This window comes from Strongyloides ratti (assembly GCF_001040885.1).
Source record: "Strongyloides ratti genome assembly S_ratti_ED321, chromosome : 2".
Lineage (NCBI taxonomy): Eukaryota > Metazoa > Nematoda > Chromadorea > Rhabditida > Strongyloididae > Strongyloides > Strongyloides ratti.
In genome coordinates, this window is record NC_037308.1 from 14,936,719 (window position 1) to 14,948,153 (window position 11,435).

At 18.3% G+C, this 11,435-nt stretch overlaps 1 protein-coding gene across 1 annotated transcript; it reads right to left on the reverse strand.

Moving 5' to 3' along the window:
* Positions 1-416: 416 nt before the first annotated feature.
* On the reverse strand, positions 417-4,083 carry SRAE_2000475500 (Hypothetical protein; the record flags this gene model as incomplete). The annotated part of the gene is made up of 2 exons (XM_024643671.1): positions 417-1,536; positions 3,812-4,083. 2 exons carry the CDS (start codon positions 4,081-4,083, stop codon positions 417-419), a joined length of 1,392 nt encoding a protein of 463 aa, XP_024509317.1.
* Between the last annotated feature and the right edge of the window lie 7,352 nt (positions 4,084-11,435).

The window sequence follows — 11,435 nt, forward strand, 5'->3', positions numbered from 1 at the left end:
TTAAAATTAAAACAATCAAGAGACACATTCTCTCCCCTTTGTCCTGACAAATGGAGAATGCCAAAAAAAAAATTTCTATTTTATTATTAAACCATTCATACTTAGTATTTTTTTTCGGTTTTTTAGCATTACTTTTAAAATTTTTTTTGATTTTTTTTCATTGTTCACGGTGCATGTATTTTATATTATGTATTGACTTTTGAAGAAATGTCTACCAGGGATTAATTATAAAAAGACTAAAGTTTTTTTTTTCACTTGTTTGCATTCTTCTTTTACATTATTTTTTCATTGATAATTTATTTGAGATGTTTAACCATTTTATTAATATCATTTTCTTTTTAATCATTTTGAAGAAGAATGTTTGTAGTTTTTTTTTTCTATTATAATTATGAAAATGAAATAAATTAGTTGATAAATTAAAATTTTGATGAAGAAGAAATAGAGCCTTGACTTTGATAGTAAGTGAACATTCTTTTTTTATTATTAGCATCATTTCCTACAGCTGTTAATGGTGGGGAATGTTTTCTTTTTCTAAACTCATAATTTTCATCTTCTTCCTCACTATTATATATATCATCATTTTTCATTGAATCTTCATCAATTTCACTTGGATCTTCAAGAAATGAATTATTTCCTAACCAATTACCATTTTGTTGAGATGAGGAATCTTCCGTAGAAAACCACATTGGAGGAAACTCTGAATTGTCCTCCTCTTCCTTGATATTTTTGGTTTCTTTTTCGGTAGTTGATGGACGACGTTCTGGTAAATTTATTATACGAATTCTTAATTCTCCTGGGTTTAAGCCTTCTATTTTCTTGACAACTGTACGATCTTGTTTTAATTCCTCTATCTCCTCTGGACTTAAACCCATTTCTTCCAAAAAAGGATTTGGCACTTGGTTTGTTTCATTTTCATAATAAGAAAAAGCATCAGTACCTTCTTCAAATACAGCATTCTCATTGTGCTTATTCTTTTTACTACTACTTTTAAAATGTGTTACAATTTTATCTTCAACAATATACTCAATTGGTAATTCTGGTTTATTTTCAGATTTAGGAATTACATCAACTTTTAAATTTGATGAATTTTTAACAATTTCCATTTTTGATCCCTCTTTAGAAATTTCCTCAAGTTCATTAGTTTCAGGATTAACAGTAACAACTTTACAACTATTAGATTTTGGTGTAATAACCATATAAGCTTCAGTTGATGGTGATGTAACTCTAGGAATTTTTGATTTCATCTTTTTAATTCTATTAAAATGATTAAATGTTTCAATACTAAAACCTTTTTCCATATCTTCTCTTTCTGATTTGTTAATTTCTCTACCACATGTACATGGTACATCATTAATATTTTTAACAGATGGATCAAACATAACTGAAGATTTAGCACAAGAAAGTAAATGACAAATTTTTGTTGGAAGACCTTTATCTTTTCCGAGGCGTTCTCTTTCTAATTTAGCAATTAAAAATTCTGCAAGTTCCTCTTTACTTAAACTTTCGAAAATATAAACACCGGATTCTTCTAATAATCTATAATAAATAAAAATAATTATAAATATAATAATATATTTATTCATCGATAATTGTTATAATAGCACATAAAAAAGATATTAAAATTTAATTTGATAAAATATATTAAATGTTAAATTTATAAAATTTAAAAATGTTTTAAAATCAAGATAATAAAAATTTATAACTAATATAAATGTAATTTTTTACAACTTATAATCTTTAATAAAACTTATAATAATAGTTAAAATTTATAAAATATATATTACTAAAAATATAAATAATTGGTATAATAAAAAAAAAAATTCTATTTATATATTATAAAAATTAGTTGTAAACAAAAAAAATAATTTTTTTATTTAAACTGAACTATATATTTGGTTAACATAAAATCTATTAAAAATAAATTAACATGTCTGTTTTATTGAACAGATGTATATGAAGTTGAGTTTTTATATAGAAGAAACGTTATAATAATCTGTGAAAAGACAATGTGCAATAGTTAAAAAGATGATGAAATTTCTGTCAACTTATATAAATTATAAGAATGATGCAATACTTTCTTATGTAAATTTGTGCTTTGTATATACTATTAACTGTTTATAGAAAAAAAAAATTAATAAGCAATTTCATAAATATGATGCAATTTAAATTCATCAATAGATAAAAGGATTTTTTTTATCTATTTTTATATTTGGACAATTTTAATTTTATAATAATATGTCATTAATCTTAGTAATAATAGTTTTTATATAAAAGAATAGAATTACTTTAAGAATTATAACAACAATTACTATTTATCATTATTCTTTCCTTTTTATTGAAATAAAACACACTTCATTTACCATTTTTTTTTTGTATACAAGATACATTAATAATTATAATTTAACAACTAGATGTCAATGACAAAGTCTTCAAATAAATAATTCAAATAAAATTACCTAAACATCAATTATAATATTTAGGTAAAAGCTATATTAAAATTGTAAACATTTTTGAAACATTACTACATGATGTATTATAATATTCTTTTTATTATTATTATTCATTCACATAAAATCAATGATGTCTTCATAAAAGATAACAAAAATTTTTATCTTCAATATATAATAATATCTCTTTTAATAGACAAATAGATTATAATTATTGTATGGTTGAATGATTTTAAAAGAATGTTATTTTAAAAGAGTACACTTTTATATTATATTTATCTGAATTAACTTTAATAATAAAAAGGCATATTTTTATTTCTTCCTCATAATTTACCTATAATCTGATCTGTATATCTATTGTTAATTAATGTAAAAACAGTAGGAATAAAAATTTAATTCATAATTAAGTATAATAATTATATATACTTTTTTTTTTCCTATACTTATATATAATAAAATAACTATTTGTCTCAGATTTCACTTTTAAAAAAAAAAATTTTAAGTACTTTTACATTTGTAATTAATTTTATTTTATTACTTTTTGATAATGAATAAAAAAAAAATATATTAATTAACTTTATTTAAAATTTATAACAATTTTCAATCTACATTTTAATGATAAACATCTAAATTTAAAGTATGAAATAAATATTTATTATTTTTACAATAGTAAAAATTAACTACACTATCTCAGGAAATACCAAACAATTAATGTTTATTGTTTCAAGTACTTTTGTATCATTTCTTTACTAAAGTATAAAAGTCTTTTTAAGAATTAAAACTACATACTACTTAATGTCTGTGTTTATTTATTATTTCGTTTTCTAAAGTTTGTATTTTTAAATAAATAATTTACCAATGTATGTCTAATCATAAAAGAAAGTAAATAAATACATATATATATATATATTAATTATTATTCAAGAATATAATAAAAGAGATTTGAAGTGTTAAAAGTTTTGTCTTTTGACAAATTTTATTATAAATTTATTAATTTTGTCCAAACATAAAGGACAAAAATTTGAAATCTTTTCATTCATATTACATATAAAAGATAAAGAAATAGAGGGAAAGACAAAGACCTAAAAATTTGAAACCTAGTTTTAATGCCATTATTTTCTATTACTTTTAAATATATTAGATCTAATTAACTTCCTCATACTCAGACAGAAGGTCTTTTCTTTTAGTCACTTTTTTTTTTTGCAAAATAAAGTGTAACAGATATTAAATTACTAGTAATATTAAAAGTATTAAAGATAACATAATCAAGAAAAATAAAAAGAATAATAATATAGTATTAGAATATTAAAAAAAAACAACAATAAATAAAATATTAGATATTAATAAACAAAAAGAAAACTTACAATTTAGCTTCATTTTCGCATTTTTTTAAAGTTCTAAGAATACCAAGTGATTTACACATATTAAAATTTTCTCTCTTTTTTCTTCTATCATTCTTACTGTTAACTGAATCATCTTCTCCTGGATAAATTTTCTCATTCGATATTTTTCTAAAACACTCAACAACTTCTCTTTCTAACATCATATCTACAGTTTCATTTGAAAAGTTGTGTAACTCATTTAAACCAACATTTCTTTTTAAATGATCAAAGTATATATTTTTTCTTTGTATCATTTTGATAAGATAAATATACTTTTTATGTTTTAATTTTTGAAAAAAAAAAGATTTACTTTTTTTTTTGTGTTTAACTACAAATAAGTAAGAAAAAAAAGTTTTGAAGTTCTTTTAATGATGCATAGAGATAAGATATAAATATTTCTCTTCCTTTTGTTTAAAAAAAAATGTCCTATTAATAAAATTTTTTCAAAACTTTTGTTATTTTAAAATTACTACAAAAAAAAACTTCTTTTTTGGAGAATATTTGAGGTTGGTAAGTTTATAGCATCCAACAATATATTTTTTTTGAGATAGATATTAATATAATTTGATATTATTATTAATATTAAATAAATATATATATTATTTCTGAAAATTCAACAAAGAAAGTATGTCTTCAGAATAATATAGTGGTTGATAAGAAGGTAGTTTCAATAAAAATCTCTATCTCTCAAAAGACTGTTGAATATTGTGTTGTTGTGGACGGTAGTAGGTACACGATAAACTTTATAACAATAAAATGTTGCTGTTTTCTTTTGATTTCTGAAATTAGAAAAAGGAGGAGTTAAAAGGTGGATTTTTCGGAGAGTTGTGCATTTGTACGTATGTATATACGTATACAATATATGTATGTACATGTGAAAACGACTCGTTATAATAAATATAAAATATAAATAATAGATATACTTATCTTAATATGAAATATAGATGAAGATACTATTGGTGTGTCCGGATATTTTAATACTTTTTGTCATTTTTCTATAAGTTTTAAAGTTACAAGAAAATGACAAAAAAAAAAACGCGATCTAGAATAAAAAAGTAATAAGATAAAATTATTTTCTTCTTCTTAAGCTCAAAAAACTCAAAACTGAAACATTTTTATGATTCTAAAATGCAATTTTATAAAACAAATACTTCTAAAAATAATTAATTGTACACAATTTATGTACCATTAGTTGTTTTTTTTTATTAAATGTCAAATATTGTTTTTTTTTTAATTATAAAAATCTATAAATTAAATGTATTACTTTTTTTTTATATCAATTATATATAAATAACTAATGAGCAAAATGTTAACAATATAAAACTTTAATAATTCTTTTAAAAAAAAAAATTATATATTTAAAATATATTAATTTTTTTAAAAGAATTATTACATTTTAATATTCATTATAATTTTTTTTATTGATATCAGTTAAATAACAACATATTATTTGAAATTTTTACGTTGATGAAACTTTAATTGTAGATGGTGGTATATATAATATATAAATGTCACCATATCGTTATATCTTAATTACATTTTTCTCCTCATCAATATTATTATTTGTGTTTTGATTAATAAGGTTAAAATGAAACTTGTTTAATTAAATAACTTTTATATTAATTACCTCGTTTTTTATTTTTCCTTTTTATTACTATTTTTCAATATACATTTAAAATAACATTTTATTACAAAAAAAAAAAAATTTTTTTTTATTTTTAATACACAAAATTATATGATAGAAAAATAAATAAATAAAAAGAAATTAAGCATATGAAAGGTATATTAATAAATAAAAGACTTTAATGTTAAATTAAAGTAATTAGTTTTTAGGAAATTAAAGAGGAAGAATAGTAATATAAAGTAAGAAAATAATTGTATATATTGTTTATCTGGCGGAAATATATTATAAATATTATTTATTAAAAATAAAAATTAAATAGTTAGGTCAAAAATAGTTTCTTTTTCTTATTATGAAAAAAAAAAATTTTTTTTTTTTTTGATTGTACAAATAGTGAGAAGAGGATGTGTCAAATAATAATATATTCATCTATTAAAAAAAATGTATTAGTTTTTATTTTTTTGTTGTTGTAATAATAAGTTATTATTTCATTAAAAACTCTTCTAAAAAGTAACACATATTATTTGTATAAGAAAAAGAGAAAGAAAATGCTTGTCAAAAAAAGGTATTATAAAAAGTATGAAGAAAGAGATAAAAGAAAAATATAGGACATATGTTTTTGATAATAATAAATAAGGAAAAGATGAAAAAGTATAATTATATTTATTATATGAAAAAGGGTCATTTTAATTTTAGATATATTCAGTTACAAATACAAATAAAAGTATATTGTATTTATTATAATTGTATTAAATGTAAAGTGAAACTGTTTTCTAAAAATTGTATAAAGTTTCTTACGTGTATTTATGAAATTATATGACAAATGAGTATACATTGCATCTTTTCTATCTTGTTAACGTTGTCAAAAATATCAATCTATTTTTTAAATAATGATGATGAAGATTTATCAAAAGGCAGATGGATGAATGTAAGATAATAGTGTAATTTGATTAAATATATGAAAGAATAAAAGTATAAAAAGACAGTTATCATAGATTAAATATGTTAAATGTGATAAAATTATATATATTATACCTAAGATCATAATATTATTTTACAAAACATATAGATAAAGTTTAACAGGAAATAAGTGAATAAAAAAAAATAATTTAAAGTATAAGATAATTTATCAAGATAAATAATCGTTTTAAACCAACAATTTGAAGTCACCATCTTTTGAAATATTATAGAAATTGGTAAAAAAAAAAAATTTGTAAAGATTAATGAATATTTATGTTTCTTTAAAAATATGCCTATATAATATTTTTTTAAAAATGATAAATAAAAGTGAATGGTTGATCAAAGATGAGAAGCTTTTATTTTATCTCTTTCTCTTATTTTATATATAGGTATAAGAAGAGTCTTCCCTTTTACCATTTAATATATTTAAAAAAAAAGACGTAGTATCAAAATACAAAGGTTTTTAAAAAGGTATCCATTTTCTAGATATATACACTCCATTAACATGATAAGAGTGATTTTTAGAAAATTATTGTTAATTTGATATTAAATGTCAAAGTATATTTTTATTTCTTACTATACAAAATAACTTTTATATCTTTATAGATTTTTTTTTTCATCTACCAATTATTTAAATATTATATTTTTAAGATAAAGTAAATAACTTAATAGAAAAAAATAATAAAAGGTTATTAATATAAAGTAATAAAAAAAAAGTAAATAAGAACTAATCATTTAACACTATTGATATTGACTTTTATTAATTTATTTACTAAAAAATGATAATGTTCTTGAAAATGTCTATAAAGACAATAACAATAATGTTTACTAGGTAAGTCTTCTTAACAAAACTCCTATTGTTAACAGTGAAAAAGGAAAAAAAATAAAATATATATATATAAATGAATAGTGATAGACTTGAATAGTCATGTAAACAATAAGAATATCGGACCTATAAGATTAACAAAAAAAAAAAAAAAAGACCACCCTTTTTGATTATATTTTACCTATTTTTTAAAAATCATTTACTCTCCGAGTGTTAGGATTAGTAAAGAGTAGAAGGTTTTTAAAAGATTGAAGTTTTAAGTATGTGTACCTGTCTCTTTATTAAAATTGTATAAATTCTCAATTTCGAAAAAAAACAAAATAAGATTTATTTGCAGTGATAAAATATATATATATATTAAAGCTTTTTATATTGAATAAGAGAAAAGAAAGTATTGTTAATAAGATTTTAAAAATGGGATAATCTTAATGTATACTTTAAAACATGAAATAAATATTATTATTATTAAAAGTATACTTAATGATACTTTTTTACAAAATTGGTGATCAAGTAAATTTTTTTATTTTTATAAAGGAAAACACTTATATAATAACAATAAAATATTTCAATTTTCTTTTAAAAATAAAATTATAAAAAAAACTTTTTTATTTTTATTTTTTTTTTTAATTTATATTTACAACAATATATAATAAATGAAATTGCTTTGTTAAAATAAAAAGGAAGAATAAAATTTTATATTACCTTGTCTTTTGTTATTGTATATATCTTCTTTAAGATACAGTATAAGTCTAATTTAATTAAAAACAAAACGTCTTTACTCATAAAAATATTGTTGTTGAAATGAAATAGATTGTATCTGATACATCTATATAGTACATATTATATTCTTAACTTACTTCCACTAAAAACATATTTTTATTTTTTAAGTAATAAATAAAGGAAATATAATTTTAGATTCTTTCATAAGATATTTATAAAAAAAATAATAAGACAAAAGAAACAAATTTAAAAAAATAAATAAATTTGATAAATAATTGATAAGTTAAAAAGAAATTTGAATTATAGGTATATAATAAAAAGTTTACTAAAATATATTTATATATTTCTACTTAATAATACTTAATAGAAATAAATAAAGTAACAATTGAATTTTAATCTTTTTAATGACATTGTCTAAAATTTCTTATTATTTGGAGAAATATTAAATTTCATCTACAAAAATACATATATCTTAAGATTAAAACAAATGTATATATGTTAATAATTAATACATATTCTCATGAAACAAAAAATTATTATGTTTATAATATTTATAATTTATATACATATATATTTTTTACAATAAGTAAAATATTATATAAAAATAAATACTAATTATAATTTTTAATCTTAGTCTGATCTTGTTTTACAAAAATATAATTTTATTGTAGACAATCTTTTTTTTTTTTTGTCGTAATATGTTAATATGTTTTTATAATCAAAAAATGCTCTTTGCATATTTAAATGTGATCATTAGTTTTTTTTATATATATATATTATTATTAAGTATATAAATTGTAAAAAAAAAAAAATTTTAGAAATAAATATTTGTTCTGCAGCAAATATTATTTTTAAAAAAAACAAACAGTTTTATATATGTTTTAATCTTGAAATTATCTCTATATAATATTATAATATTAAAATAATAAAAGTATTAATAAATATGTATATATTTGAATGAAGGACAAATAAGAAAATAAATTTTAAAAAATTATTATAAAAAAATTATTAATTACTTAAAAGTTTGAAAAAATATTTTTTTTTTTTTTGAATATACTTATATTCTGATACATTAATTGTTTAAATTGTACAATTATAAACATTAAAATAAATTTTCTTTTCCAACATATAGTTAGGAAAAATAAATGAATGTGATAAAATTGTAACAATTAAAAGAAAATTAAGGAGGAGTATAATAATATATAAAAATAGTAAATATATATAAATCAACATGATAAAAAAAATATTATAATTTATAAATTAAAAGTATTTAAATATATTTATATAATTCTAGTACATTAAACAAATTATAAAAATTTTAATAATTAAAAATATAATAATATATGTGTGGGAAAAAGATTAATTTTTAAATATAAATTTATATATATATAAGACAAAGAAAATATTTATATATAATTTTCTTTTGTAGTTTACAAATTTTTTTGGTTTTTATTTTTAAAATTTTTCAATTCAAATGATGATTAGTATTCTTCTACCATAATTAGTTTTCTCACTTTTCACAGGAAATAATGAGAATTAGAATGAAGAAAGTCTGAAGAGGGAATAAAAGAAAAAAGATAGATGAGATTAGGAAGACAAATGACATTAAGAGAAATGAAACATTTATAATGTATATAAATTTGATATAGATAATTTTTGATTTTAATTATATATATAATTATATTATCCACTTGTCTATTGGGAGGTATAAGTAAAAGATAGAAAAATATAGAAAAAGAGAGAGAGAGAGAAAATAATATAAAATTTTAAACAAATCATGAAAATAATTTTGACTAATATGGGAAAAGCAAATAATAGATAGTAAAAGAATTTTATATATTATAATAATGTAGTCAATTTTTGTTTAAACAAAAAAAGTCTCATTGATAAATTAAATAAAAATTTTAAAGTTCATGTCTGTTAAAAATTTAAAAAAGAAATGTAAATTTAAAATGAGATGTTTCATAAGACAGAGTAAAAAATATAAACATATTAACTATCAAAAAAGAATAAAAATGAAATTTTAACGTTAGAGAAACTCATTTTTTTCACAACTTTATCCATTTCCGGTTATGATGAAAAGGGAATAGAAAAGAGAGAAAAGTTGTGTTAAGAAAGGAAAAACAAAAGAAGTTATTTATGTTGCGAAGATGTTGTCAACATTCTTCTTTCAACCAAACAATATTTGGGTAATAATAAAGATTTAATATTTTTGACAAATTTTAAAAAAGTAAAATATGTTTTATAATTGTATAACTATTTGCTCCAAAATTTTTGCTTCTCATTATTATGTTGAAATATACAAAAAGTAGAAGAGGTAATCATTTTGTAAGAATAATAAAAGGAAATTATTACTATTATTATAACTTTTACAATAAAATGTTTAAAAATTATAATAATATTTGGTAAAAAAAGCAAATTATTTTTATACTAATATATTATTATGTTAAAAAAAAATCACATCTTTATAAAAAAAATTTTTTTTTCCAATTTATTTAAATATATTTTTAAAAATATGGATTATAAAATTTTTTTAATTTATAATAGCTTTTTCTATATATTATTATACTTAAAAAAAATATATTATCAAACAAATTTATCTATCACTCAAAAAAAAAAAATAAAAAAAAAATTTGTTCATTTTTCTTGTAATACATATACGAAAAATGATAACATCTCTGTTGCAACTATATATGCATATAATAGATACATTAAAATAATATATAAAATATAGATATTTTGGCAAATTTTTAAGTTATACAATTGTAAACCAATGTTTAAAATTATTAATAACAATGATATTAGATATTTTTAAAACATTTTATTTTATCATTTTAATGTTTAAAAGAAACTATATTTATAAAAATAAAATAAAAAAAAAAAACCACAAATTAATCATGTAGATTGATAGGACTGTTATAAGTATAAAGGAAAATTTTTCCTTTTGTTCTTAGTATATAAAAAAAAAAATTAAAGATAAATAAGATAATTAAAAATATTTTTCTTCTCTCCTCTTTTCATAGACGTTTAGTTGTATATATATTTATATGTATTTTGTTAAGAAAATGATGTAAAAAAAATCACAGTTGTGAGAATTATAAATGTTTTAAAATTATATATTTATATCAACTATTCATCATTATTTTGAGGAACCATTTTTTATTTCTACTTTTTTTTTATTAAAAACTTTTAAGATATTATTGAAATTATAGTATTAAAAAAAAATATAATAAAAAATGATTAATTTGAAAATTATTTGATTAAAATAGGATAGGAGAAAAATAAATTATAAGTTAACTTATTTTGGTATTTAAGTGAAAATTAATAAAGTTGTCATGTTAGTAGAAGAGGTTTATGAAAAATTATTTATGTCTTAAATTAATGTTATTTCTTTTTTTGGATCTTTAAAAATAAAATATATATATTTTTTTATTTTTTAATTATATCATTTCAGTAGTAGAAAAATATTTTTGAAAAAT